General features: G+C 38.8%; 1 protein-coding gene across 3 annotated transcripts in view; it reads right to left on the bottom strand.

The window, feature by feature from the left end:
* The window catches only part of MRPS27 (mitochondrial ribosomal protein S27), a 100,594-nt gene that overhangs the window by 4,807 nt on the left and 81,289 nt on the right, over window positions 1-14,498 (bottom strand). For all 3 annotated transcript variants that reach the window (XM_003810486.4, XM_034959969.3, XM_008962839.4), the window contains 5 exons: window positions 13,694-13,808; window positions 9,796-9,874; window positions 8,124-8,239; window positions 3,937-4,039; window positions 1,726-1,868 (listed from right to left, as the gene is read on the bottom strand). In XM_003810486.4, the coding sequence (XP_003810534.3) occupies window positions 1,726-1,868; window positions 3,937-4,039; window positions 8,124-8,239; window positions 9,796-9,874; window positions 13,694-13,808 (556 nt within the window). The remainder of the gene's footprint in view (window positions 1-1,725; window positions 1,869-3,936; window positions 4,040-8,123; window positions 8,240-9,795; window positions 9,875-13,693; window positions 13,809-14,498) is intronic.

Below are 14,498 nucleotides of genomic sequence, written 5' to 3'. Positions count from 1 at the left end.
TGGGTGACATAGTGAGACCCTGTCTCAAAGACAAAACAACAAAATGCCAAATAAGCGAGCTACGAATTATTTGTATAAGTGAATCCGCACAATGGCAGCTAAGTTCGCTTTTAGTTAGCCAGACAGGAATCCAGGAATTATGCTTGATGGGCACTAAAGTACCTCCCACTTCCATGTCTTTCTTCCTCAATCAGTTTGGATTTGGGACAAAGGGATAGACAATTACAGAACACAACCAACCAAAGGCCATTTTAAGTGTATGTTAAAGCCTCTGGATACAGGCAAGGGTCCCCCTCAGAAAGATTTTTAGCTCACATGGTATCTGTAAATTAAGGATCAGTGTAATCCACATAAGCTGCTGGCAAAGACCAGAGATGCAGACATGAAATTCATTTGAATGAGGTGATTTCTGTGACTTAGGAAGTAAATTTAAAAATAGAGCATTTTTGTTTTGACCCCTCTCCCCTCTACTTTCACTTTGAGGTATATCTCCCTTGACCCACAGAGGGCCTAATCATCAGAAATGGGATATTAACAACAGCAAGGCCAGTAGAAACACCTACCTGAAACCAATTAATCCTGTCTATGTCATATCAGAACAGAAATCCTAAAAATATGCCAAGGCCTTTTAATACCACTAATACATCACATCCAAACTGGACACATAGCACATTCTTGCTGACATGTGAACTCATTTTCTACTGTTAGAATGCAAAGAATGCAAATCTGGCTGAGATTGGAAGGAATATTTCCCTGGCAAAGGATTTATGTATAATTTTGTGTTTTCAATCACCAGTACTGACTACAGCAGGGTTAAAACAAGTATAGTGAGAAATGTATATCCTTTGTTATAAACGTCTGGCAAAGAGCATAATGATTCACTAGACATAAGTATAAGGTGACAGGACAGACACCAGACCTGACCACCTCAGGACTGAAATGAAAGCCAAGGGATGAGTCCTAGCAACCAGAGTCAAGAAAAAACAAATATGTGGCTCTACGGTGACCTTTACGCCATGGTAACAAGACAACCAATGTCCTTTTCAGGACTCACACTGGCTGTAAAAGCTGTTTGGACAGGAGCAGACACTGCAGCTGCCTGTGGGGTGTAAGGCGCATCATGTCTCCTGGAGTTCGAGCAACCTCATACCATCAAGGGTCCTAGGTGACCAAGAGGCATGAGCTTTGGGGCTGGTGGGAGAGTAGTGTTCTCGTCCTGGTAAAGTGAACACCTTAGAACTTTGAAAGAAACATCTGACCGAGATCTCATCAGCATCACACATTCACACAGAATGGTTTATGATGGTTCCATCTCTGGTCCCCAGATTCATTTCTTGAGGACTTTTATGGGGAAAAATGCTATGTAGCCTCTCAGGACTACATGGGGTTACAGAAACACCAAACATATTTAAAATGAAATTTTACCCTCTCTTGAGTTCCCACTGAGATTTTTTTTTTTTTGGTAAGGAGGTGAGGGACGAGGCAGTGGAATAGTTTTTTTTCCCTAGACAATGAACTATAAATCAATGTTAATCATATTTTCTAGTGCCTTTGGTCAGGAGCATTGAAAATGTTTGTGGTTTTGCATTTTTTCGACTTGATAAATACCTATTCTATAGACATATAGAAAGTAGGGGTAGTGGAAAGACAATGAAAACAAATTTAAAGCTCAGGTTATGGGAAACAGATAGCTAAATCTCACTGCTTTAGAGCTGAAGAACATACCGCTTCTCTACACAGCTTTATGTCTTCTGGGGAGGCAGCCACTTTCTCCATCACTTGAAGGGCTCTGTCAAGGTAGCCTGGTTTCCATATCAGAGGCATGTTGTGGTACACAGCCCGTAGCCCTTGCTGCAACTCCACCTTCCCTGTGGCCAAAAAGAACAATAAAGAATGCTCAGCCATGTCTTCCCACCATTTCTAAGACTGAGGACCTGAAGGCCCAAGTGAATGTTCACCTGGCAGCTCTAGAAATAGAGAAGGATCATTTTAAATCTGTACCAACAGACTCATCTCATTCGGTGACACTTCAGATGGATAATGACGAATGTGGTAAAATTCACTGTATCCATTTTGTAATGCAAAATTACATGAACTTAGTTTTCTTCTTTCTCATTTGGGCTGAGGATGTATATATAAACCACTGGGCTGAGGGCAATTGAGAGGCTGACATATATGGCTCTAGGTAAGGATACCCTTAAAAAACAAGTCAACTGAGATACAATTTTTGTTTCAAGAACAAAATCTTCCCCAGAAAAAGAAATCTCACAGCTTTCCTACTGTGAAAATTTTGTCAACATCCGACAACTTTTCCTGCTAGGAAATGTCTGTCATTTTTTGAAATCCTTCAAAACACCCAATCCTTATGAAAAAAAAAAAAAACCCTCATCTTTCCCTTCTTTCCTTTGAGTTTCATCAGTTTTAAAATCACAGAGTTCTCATGATCTTTTTGGATCTCTGGACATGAATGTTTCTCTGGGTACCTCAAGCCATCACACCTGGAGTTCAAGATGTGGATGCTAGACAGCAGGGTCTTCTGGTAGGGAGATGGCTGTCTGTATTCCTGTGGCACAGAACCTGGCTGCACTAATGACCAAAGTCACCTTGAGCTGCCCAGTCTTAAATCCACCTTCTTTTATCTTTCCTGGGAAGGAGGATTTGGGAAAGCCAGAGTAGGACACAAACAGACAAAGCTTATCAGGCGACAGCTAATTTTAGACCTTTAAGGTGCTTGGGGCTGGACTGCAGTTACATTCTGGGCAGCTGCTTCCATCAGGGTTGAGTGAGGCTGCATGGCAAATGACACAATGAGAGCAAAGAGCTTCTGATCTGATGGCTGCTATCACAAAGAACCAGGGCCTCTGCTCACAAACCACAACAAAGTACATATTCTTTGCCCTGTCACTTCTGACCAATTCAGGCTGTATGACAGTCCTGAATGCTGATCTGAAAGCAAAGGAAAATACATGTAAATCAATATCAAAAGTAGGTGGCAAATAAGGAAAAAATTATTTTTAAAAAGAGTGGTCAACTCCTTTGTTAGTTTGATAGACAGTCAATAAACTCTGAAGTTCCTGAGTTATTATATCAGAATCGGCACCAAGAATAACACACTACATTCTGTTGGCAAAGATCAACTTCAAAAGCAGTCAAACTGCTATAACTTTATGACTTTTAAAAAACAAAGGTAAGCAGAAGCAATGTATAATTGAGAGATGCCTAACTACTTAAGAGACGATGGGAGAGTAATGAAATAACATAAATTTAATAAACGTCTGTAAATCGGGACGTTACATTTAGGTTGAATCTTATTTACCCAGATTCCACACAACCCAGGTTCCGAGGCCACTCTTCAGAAGGCTTTGTCCTCTTAACCTGTCTGATTTTCAATGCAATCAGGGCACAAGAGGAAAGCCACCACTGCACCTCCTGGTGCAATCACATGGTACCCATGAACCACTCCGCTTTTCCTGAAGTGCTACTACTTCTGCTCTTAGTTTATCTTCCCTTACCTGAAAACAATACCAAAGATACAAGTTCAACTCTAACTCTTAATTTCTTACCTTCTGGACTTTAGATCTAAAGAGACAGAAAGATCTTTGTTAATACTGGAAAAGATTCTACTAGCTAGTCTCCCTAAACAGGGCCAGAACATCCCTTTCTTTATCCCTTCTTCAGACTGATTACCACTGAATATTATTACCTATATCCACCAGAACTAGTTCTTGCTTTGCCAGTGATGGCAGGTTTTAAGAACCCTCTTTACTCTCTTATGGAGTAACTGTAAGGCCATCAAGGTCTATTTTTGTGTCTAAAAACGAAGGCTAATTGGATTTCACTGGTAAATTTAAATCAAATTACAATTTTATTATGAACTGGAAGAATGCAACAATTCTAACCATGAAGAACAGTATTTGTAAGGATCATTTAGCTTACCAAGAAGTGCATAGCCATACAACTGGGAACTGAAACCCACTGAGTTCTTTTGTTTTAGGCCTGGAAGCAATAGGGATGCACCAAAGTTCCTCTCCTCTTCCCACTGCAACAGAATATACTGGATCATGATCCATCTAAGCAACGAGTACTTTATACAAAAATGTGACTTTCAATGACACGAGGAAAAGAACATGTTATAGCATTAAGTAAACAAAGAAGAACAAAGCTATATATACATTATAATCCTAATTTTGGGATTAAAAGGTACTTACGTCAAAGAAAAATATAGGAAAGAAATACCCTATATGTTAATGGATTTTTGGGCAGTGAAATTATGAGTAATTTTGGTTTTATTCCCTGTATATCTTATTATTTTCCAAAAATTTGGCAATGAATAAGCGTTTCTTTTACAATCAGAAAAGCAAAACAAAACACAAATAAAGAGTACACTTTAAACCGACACTCGAGACAATCAAGATTCAACATGCTGTCAGCCCCACAATCACTCATACTGCTGTGGCCTGATGGAACAAGCTTTTGAATTTTAAAGAATTTAGCAATGATAAGACTTCTTCAGAGTGTTAGAATAAATACCACTATTAAATTGCTTTTAGATAGATTTGTGCTTCTCAAAAACAAATTAGGCAATCAGAAACAGTGATCGTTTCTTTCAGCCCATGGTGCAAAATTACGCTTTAATGAAAATGAAGTCTTTAGAGACATGGGGGAAACAAAGGGCAAAAACACAAGCATTGCTAAACCTGCTGCAGACTAGTAACAATGATGACTGGAGGACTTCCTGGCAATGCGGCCAGGGGAGAGCCTTGGCAACTCCCCAGTGGGATCTGTGATCTTCTTGGTGCCACATGAGTACACACTGGACAGAGCTGGAGCCCTAACTCTGGCTTCAAAACATAGAACACTAAGCTCAGGTTGCCCTGCACTGGTCTCTGCACCAAGAGATTAGGGAGGAAGCAGAGAATGAATAATGTCTGCAGGCTGCAGTTACAACCACGGGCAAGTGAGGCACCCCAGATGTTCATAGGCACCCAAACCTCTTTACTGTAAGTAGGCTTTGTGCAATACAAGTGTCATTTCTTGAGGCTGCTCCCCAGTCTTTGAGAAAAGCAAAGACCTCAGAAGAAAAACAACGCCCCCCTCCCAAGCACTTCTGCAGCACAGGTAAATAAAAGAGCTGGTAATTAAAAACCAAGTCATTTTACTTTCAAAAGGAAACCACTCTAAGAAGTTTGATTTTCCCCACCTAAAACTGCATGAAAAGTGGGGCCAACAAATAATAAATAAGGAGCCTTACAAACATTTTCCCCCCGTAGGGAAAAACATGAGCTACAGTAACAGGCTGTAGTAGGGGTTAAAGCCAAATGAACACTAAAATATCTAAGCACTAGATACCTTTGATGTGTTAGGAGTCGAGCAGGGGTGGTGACAGTGACTGGGATGGTGATACTTCTAAAGGACTTCAAAAAAGATGAATGAAAACAAACCAATGACTGTCTTAGAAATTTTCTGATCATTGTCTGGGGCTGCTGGAACTACTGCTGCTTATATGAAGCTATTCATGTGTCAACATAAATTAACAGATATCTTCCAAGCCTTTAGTTTCTTTTCTTTTCTTTTTTTCTCTTTGGAGACAGGGTCTTGCCCTATTGCCCAGGCTGGAATGCAGTGGTGTGATCACAGCTCACTGTAACCTCAAACTTATGGGATCAAGGGATCCTCCCAACTCAGCCTCCTGAGTAGCTAGGACTATAGGCATGTGCCACCATGCCTGGTTAATATTTTTTTTATTTTCAATTTTTGTAGAGATGAGGTCTTGCTATGTTGCCTAGCCTGGTCTCAAACTCCTGGCCTTAAGCAATCCTCTTGCCTTGGCCTCTCAAAGTACTAAGATTACAGGCATGAGCCACTGCTCCTGGCCCAAGCCTTTAATTTCTATTGTAGACACTATAATAGACTAATTCAGGTGTGGTTTCATCAATGCCTTCAAAGTTTTTCCATTTTATGCTTTGCCTCTTCCATTAATACAAAGCAAATCCTCATTCTCCCAACTTCCCCGCTTTATTCTCCACTTCATAGCTAGGCATCTTAAAAGAGTTGTCTATACCTCTAATCATTCTACAATCCATTCCAATTTGATTTCCTGCTCCATTACTCATATGGAAACAAAGGTTACGATTTAGTGCCTCCCGTGCCACTAATGCATTTAATTGACTTTTTTTATTCCTCATCTTACCCTACCCCTTTGGAAGCATTCTACATAGCAGACCCTCTCTTCCTGTGGATTCTGTGGTCCAACACATTCCTGATTTCCCTTCTTTTTGCTTTCTAGCTCATTTGCAAACATTTACACATGGATGTATAAGTCTCCAAAATTATATCTCCAGTCCAGATCTTTCCATTAAGCCCCCAGTTCCTTGGTGAAATCTCGTGACTGTCTCAATTTCAAAATGCAACATGTTCAGAGTCACATTAATGATTTTTCTCATAACATCCAGTCTTTTCCCAAAGTTCCCTTTTGGAAACAACACATGGAACACCTTGCATCCAGACATATGAGTCAGAAACTGAGGAGAGAATATGTGTCCCCTGCTTCCCTGCCTCATCTTGTTATTTACCTTCCAAATATGCCCATTGGCTACTCTCTAACTGCATCATATCCTGGTCTCTATGCTACCATTATCCCTTGCTGAGATTCATGGTAGTCTCTCAGATGGTCTGACCATAGCCATCCTTGCCCTGCTCTGATAGCTTATCCACAGTACAGCCAGAAGGACCTTATCAAAACACAGATTTGATTATTATATGCCCTCTGCTTCTAACTTTTCAAGAGCTTCTCACTATTTTTAGAATGAACACAAAATGGCTTAGTATGGCCTACATTCTCCAACCCTCTCACCCCACGTCCTCCCTACCATTGTCTGTTGTAACTACACTGACTATCTTCTTCCAGCCCATTTCTGCTCACTAAGTTTTCTGCCACAGGGCATTTGGACATGTAATTTCCTCTTTTTGGACTGTTCTTCCCCTCCTTAGCCAGTTAATTACCAGTCATCCTTCAATAGTAACCTAAGAAATATTTCCTTAAGGAAGCCCTTCCTAACCAATTTAAGTTTAAAATACAGAGAAAACTCCCTATAATATAGTCTTTTCTTAGATTTCTCCTTTGCAGTGTTCATGATAGTCATAGTTTTATATCTCTGTGATTGTTTTGTTTAAACTCTGTGTTCTTCCTAAATTGTAAGCAGAAAATGTTTCCTCACCATTACATAACTAGCACTTGCCAATGTATGGAATTTGTATGTGTTCAATACAGTATATTTAATGAATTAATAATGAATGTGGGGTATATCATAAGACTATGACACTCATCTTAGAAAGGCATAACATGCCATCTACTCTTTAGAATGTGGTCTGGACTAAATGACCTCTTCAGTTCCTACCCAAACTGGGATTTTTGATGTTTACAATTGAGGTTAAGGGCAGATGGCAGAGGCAGACTAACTGGCTTTACCAGGTGGCTTCGTTACCTACTAGCTGGGGGGTTACTCTGTAACATCTCTAGGCCCCAGTCTCCTTATCTGCCTAGGGTTGTTGTGAGAATTAAATGCATTAATACATTTAAAACAAGAACATAGCCTGGTGTAAAGTAAGTGCTACTTAAAATATCAGTTATTGCTATTGCTATTCTTAGGACAACAATAAGCAATGATTAAACATGCGAACCTAAGATCTGAAACCACAACTTGATATTCTAGACTTTCCAAAACGGAACTGCCCTAGAGAAACCTTAGGAAAATACTGATACAAATGAAATAATTAGTATTTAATATCCCAGGTAATGGTCAACGTTAGCTGCCTCACTGCCTCTTTGACATGCCATGTCCAGCTCTCAATGACTACCAATGACCCATTTCTGAATGTCTGAGGTGCACTCAGCCTAGCTCAAGTTTCAAAATATGCACGAGGACTTTCTTTTGAGATTCTCTCAAGTGGAAGAACCTCCAATTCCATTTGTTAGAAACCAGTAACCAAAATGTATACAATAAACACACATTCCTGGTTGTGCCTGGCCACAGAGCTGCAGACACCTTTTTCCAGCTTTTGAGAGCAAGCCCCTGCTTGCCTTTTCTAAAGTTCTTAATACTGCTTTAGGGAAGATCACTTACACTGAAGTCTGTCTTCTTTGCCAGGCAATGAAATAAAACATAGAGGGAGAGAAGCTGGGTGGAAGGCACTTCAAAGGCTTCTTGCATCATGACCTCAAAAACCACAGATAAAGCATCTAGCAAGAAGATGAAAGTAAAAAAGAGAGGAAATTAGTTGTAGGTAATATTACTAAATCTCTATTTAACTATAAACACTCTTAAAACGTGGGGCATGGTTAAAAAAATGCAGAATTAAGAAGTAAAATATGCGGGCTTAGGCTCTGGCCCTAGTTCTTCCACAAACAAGGTTTTTCCTCAGCCTTTAGCTTCTATTTTACATACCAGAACGAACTAAATCAGGTGCTACTGCACCAACGTCCTGAAGGACATTAAATAAACCACTCATTTCTCTTGGCTCCCAGTATCATCGTCATAATGATAAAATACTATTTGCTTCACCTACTTCAAGAGAATTTTGGACAGTTCAACCAGAAAATGGCTCAAACTGTGATGCAAATTTAAGGCATCATGTCTACCAGCTAGAAGAGCTAAGGCATAAAGGAGACACATATATTCTCAAGGTCATCCTGACAGGCAGAGCAGAGAGGCTGGTCTGACTGCCCTATTCTCTGCTCTGGTACCTTCTCACTGTTAAGGCAGAAGAGGACAAAATGCTAAAGGAAACCCTAAATCTCAGGTGTTATTTCAAAGACAGCAAAATAATGACTATAAAAAGGACAATAAGGCTCAGTTTAAAATACTTGTTGGAAGGGAATGGGAAATGCTCGTTCATAAATTATAAGCCCCTGAGTATAACACGTAACATAAAATATTTGTTTGTACATTAATGCTGGTCATTAAAGCCTGGAGAGCAGGCTTTAAGCAATTTTTATTTTCCCTTGATATTCTACAACATAGATGGAGGCCAAGAAAATCAAGTCAAACAATTTCCTTTCTGTAGTTACTTGGTGGTAAAGCAGAGAATATTAACAATGGCTTAAAATATAGTGCCTGTTCATATCACAAGCACAACAAATGTTTTTTACTTAATTATTTTTTTAACCAATTTTTACATATATTCATAACTATAAAATAGCACTGATTTGCAGCTGTTCCTACCCAGCTGGTTTTGCACATGTCATGGTTCTGAATGAGGCCATACGCATGAATTTCTATGTTCTTTTTGCAAATGGGGAAACTGAGATAGGCAGACCAGGTAGTCATCTAATAAGTCAGTAGAAAAATAAGAACCTGGAAGGGATTTTCTTTTACATAAACAAACAAGCCAGTAATATTTTAAAAGAGCATAGGCTAAAAATTCAGTTGAAAAAAAAAATCTCATTCCTGCCAACTGTTCATTACTGAATCCAAAATTACACTTGAAAAATAAATTTACTTTATCCTTTATTTATATTCTGCATTTCAGTCAGTTTGGGAAGTGAAATTAGATTGGCCTGTATAATTAACTTACTTTTCCTCCATAATCATTTAAGTACTTTGATATTTTCTATCTTAAAATAAAAATAATGTTTTTAAAAATTTTGCATAAAAGATAATCATCAAAACTTTTCTGACTAAAAGAGTAATGAAGAGATGTTATTAAGAAATAAAAAAGGGGAAGTTCCTACATTTGTACACCTCCCTTTGGGAGCTGGAAGCCCTATAAACACTGAATCTGGGCTTAGTTTCTTACCTTTGTAATTTTCTTTCTTTATGAAAGAATCCATCAGTAAATTGAATGTAAAGTTATCTGGAAAAATTCCATATTGAACCTATAATGAAAATGAACATAACAGGAAAAAAAGAGAAAATTATCTAATTTACTCTGTAATATATGCCTATGTATTATTCAGAATAAAACTTGCCACCATTAGCTTTAAAATATTTGACTATCATTTTACAGCATCTGTGACAGTGTAACAGAAGCCATGACTCATGAGGTTTGGTAACCGGAACTGTTGGTCAGGGTGAGAAAGTTGTGAGTCTGATATAAGACAACTGATAATGTAAAAACTAAGGCTCCAATTCTAACACCTCATCATAGCTTAAAAAAAACATAAAAGAAAAAAGAAAAAAAGAAACCCACACAACCCCCCTAACTGGTTCAGTGACTCTTCTTATAAAGTACGAATAACAATGCAAAAACAGACTCTCATGAGAAAGCAGACATTACACAGCATTTTCTGGTTCTTAGCCTGGCTTTTAAGGTCCCAAGAAATATGCCAACAAATATTTGCTACTAAGTTTCTAGAATGTTGTGTCATACAACTGAATACTTGACAATTCAGATTTCTTAAAATGTGGACCCTTTAGCACCTGCAGGATGTCAACTTTCTCAGAGTGTTTTTAACAATATAGATTCCTACGTCTCAGACCTATAGAACCAGAATCTGTGGGAATTGGGCACAAAACCCTGAATTTTTAGTGAGCTTCTTGTGATTTTCATGCATACTCATTTTACTACCAATGATCCTGATTGTGGCTGCATTTTTATTTGTTTCAAATTCTTCAGTAATGTTAACCACCATTCCCCACAGGGCTCCATTCTTCCCTCTTGCAACCAGTAGAAACACCTGAGGAATTTTTCCAAACTATATCCATATCCCCTTGAGAGATTTTGATACAGTCCTAACCCCCAACTGAATCACCACTGAGCTGACTCACTGTTTCCAGGTGTTATATATAGTAGCCTCAGGTGTGCCGAAATGGAAAAATGTCTAAAAACCACTGTTTTAAAGGTTGTAGCTCATGGCCAGTGTCTATATTTCTCAAAGCAGTCATCCAAATCAGTATTAGTCCCTAGGGCAGGCTAAAAACCAAAATATTTTAGGATGACAAATCATTAAAGCTGAAAGGGATTTTAGAAATCAACTGGTCAGTGATTCTCAACCCAGGCTGCAAATGAGAATCAACTGAGAGCTTTAAAAAACAAACAAACAAACAAGCAAACCCAATGAGGGATGAATAGGCAGGGATGAGGGATGATACTACAATGGTGGATACATGTCATTATACATTTGTCCAAACCCATAGGACGTACAACATCAAGAGTGAACCCTAATGTAAACTAGGACCTTTGGGTGACAACGGTTTGTCAACGTAAGTTCATCAATTGTAATAAATGTACCACACTGGGGCAGGATGTTGATTATGAGGAAGGCTATGCATGTGTTGGGGCAGGGAGTACATAGAAAATCTATGTACTTTCCACTCAGTTTTGCTGTTGAAGGAAACAAAAATGTTTCTCCCCAAAATAATTGAGGATGTTAAGTTAAAGACACTGAAAATGCAGGGGAAGACTCTGCCATAGCCTCCAATTGCCTGATGGCAGCACATAAATCCTTCCTTCCTAGAACAGCACTTGCTTCTGAGCCCAGAGAAGGCATCAGCAGGCACCAGAGGAATCTGAGAACAGATTTTACTATCTTCCCACATTTTCCCACCTTTTAAAGACTGGAACTTTTCCTTCCTTTGTCTTGTCACTGTATAGGATTTATGGCCCTTGGTTGAAATACTATTCAGTAAGGCCATAAGCCACTGCCTTGAGATAGAAATGCTTTTGAACTGAGGCCTTTCCTGTGTGATGAGTACAGCATGTGTTAATAAACTTCTGCTTGTTTTTCTTTTGTTAATCTGACTTTTGTTTTCAGCAGAGTGTCTCAACTAAGAACCTAAAAGGGAAAGAAACTAAATTATGTTTTCTCCCCTATACTGTGAACCCGAAACTGACAGAAAAATTTAAACTTATTAAAAATTTTTTTTAAATTCCAATGCCTGGGCCCTAGACAGATCAATTAAACTAGAATTTCAGGAGTAGAGGCAAACATCTACAATTTTTAAAAAGCTTCTTGGGTGACCCTAATGGGCAGCCAGAGTTGGAAATCACTGATTTACTACAACCCACTTGACTTAGAGTTGAAAAAACTAAGAGCTAGAAGAATACAGTTATTTGCCTAAAGTTACCAGCAACCAGTGGAGCCTGTGGGGCTACAGCCTGGATCTTCTGATTTCTAGTTTGATGTCCTTTCCACTAAAAGACTCAAGAAGCAGCAAAAATTCTAGACCCGCCTAGTTTTGCTATCATAGGAATCTTTGAGTGTAATCTGTGACATTACACTCTGAACTGAAGAAAACAAGATTTAATCCATTCCTTCCTCTGGGCCTTCCATTTCCTCCTCTTGAGATTCAAGGCTGTCATCTTGATTGGACTTTTCCAGGGACCTAGCTCAATCTTTTACTCGCTTCCTTACCTGGTTCCTCCCTTAACATACCTTATACCCCAGGAAAAAGGCAATGTATTACTGTTCAGACTGAGTCTTTGTTTTCACCCAGATATACCTCTGGTAATACTGTTTCTGCCAGCCCATCTCCACGTGCAAGCATGCATCCTTTGGTGACCATCTTAAATGGTACCTCATGTCTCTTTTAATTATTTCCTTCCAATCAGATTCCCTCATCTTAATTCTCCAAGTTGTTTTTACTGTTTTTCTTTTCTTTTTTCCTTTTTTTTTTTTTTTGAGACAAGGTCTTGTTCTGTTGCCTAGGCTGTAGTGCAGTGGCATCATCACAGCTCAGTGGAGTCTCCACCTCCTAGGCTCAGGTGATCCTCCTACTTGAGCCTCTAGAGTAGCTGGGACTACAGGTCTCGAACTCCTGGGCTCATGTGATTCTCCTGTCTTGGCATCCCAAAATGCTAGGATTATAGGCATGAGCCACGGTGCCTGGCCTTTACAAATATTCTTGTGTGGCACCTACATTTGCCTAATATTAGATTTATAAGTAATCCTGCTTAACTGCCTTATTAAATTGTAAACTTCCTGAGGGCAAGAACAGAATATTGCTCATTTTTGTATCCACTATCAATAACCAATCCAATGTCTCACAAACAAACTGTATATAATATATATTAACTTGAACTGGTGCAACTGGAAATAAAACATTCTGCACAGAAGGGGACTCAAAAACAAAATCAGTATTCCTTTTCAGTGCTAACTTTCAGGGTCCAGTGACATTATAGACGTAATACCTTTTCATAAAAAGACTGTTAAAATATCTTTATGGTTCAAACTAGTGTTTAGCTTCAGACTCACAATAATAACATTCTAAACCTCTGTTCATTTTGTATTTACTGCATACAGTGGAATGTAAGTAAGACTCAACTCTTGGGTGGTGTAACAGTCAGAAAGATCCCAATCCTAGAGGGCTCTCAGGCTTGATGGGAGGAGTCAGGGAACTCAAAAGACATAAGAGCAACATGGTCATGTTTTCCCCCTATACTTCACCAGAAGGAAACAGGCAAGAAATCTAAGGCTTAGCAACCAAGAATGAAATGACCACCACTGCAGAGTTCTTCCTTTTGCTTATACCTGTCCTTTTCTGAGTCACTATATTTGGAAAAGTAGCAGCTACAGGATTTTTTAAAAATTTATTAATGAACTTATACCCAGCTCCATTCTGTTAATAAGAATATTTGAGGCCAAATAATTTTTTAAACTTATTTCTGGTGTTGTTCTTTGCTGTACTACAATAGGTACAAACACCATATCACCTAAACTCAGGAAAACAGGCTGCAGATCCACGGAACAACTCACCTTATTTACAAGGGTATATAGGGCTTTGTCTTGTGCATCATATTTTAGACACTGCCTAATCCAGGTGTGGATAGTCCAGTTTCTCAGGTACCAGCAGTTGGGGCTGTGTCGAAACCTAAATAAGCACAAGAAGAGAGAAAACTGGTGTTAACTCCTATATGTTAAAACACATCTTCCATCGATAGGTCCTTCTCTTAGATACTTACAGAGTGCAATGTGACAGAAATTCATAAAAGTCAACAGTTGATAAAAACTTGAGAATGAAACTTATTAACCACAAAGTCTGAAATGGTAAAGAGAAGGCAAACTAATAAATAACAAAAAATTTTACAAAAATTGTATTCCTTATACCCCTTACTTCAACATCTCATTTTAATAGATTTATGAAAAATGATTTGGGAAAAATACTCTACTAATCATGGCATTATGTAAACAGATATTTCATTAGAAGAGACGTGAAGCTTAAGCTGAAACTTTGGAAGTTTAAAAGAAATGAAGAAAATGAAAAATAGGATAGCACAGCAACTCTGTAGAGGAGAATCAGCTTTGAGTAACAGTGATACTTCCTGTGGCTCTTAGGAGAGACTGGGACACTCTTCACTGAGTCAAAGGAAAACAGAGGAAAAGAAATAAAAGTTGAGTAAAATTTAACATTCATGTCCTCCAAGATCCACAATCCCACACTGCCTTCTTCACAGTTCCACTGTAGCTCGTCAGTTTATCCCTTACTTCCTATAGCTCCCCACAGGGTCTTAAAAGTCTGAAGCAGCCCAGGATGAGTTATATACAGTAATAGTATACCTAC

The sequence above is a fragment of the Pan paniscus genome, chromosome 4 (assembly GCF_029289425.2).
Source record: "Pan paniscus chromosome 4, NHGRI_mPanPan1-v2.0_pri, whole genome shotgun sequence".
Taxonomy (NCBI): domain Eukaryota; kingdom Metazoa; phylum Chordata; class Mammalia; order Primates; family Hominidae; genus Pan; species Pan paniscus.
Note: the sequence above shows the minus strand (reverse complement) of the source record. Positions and strands in the feature narration are given on the sequence as shown.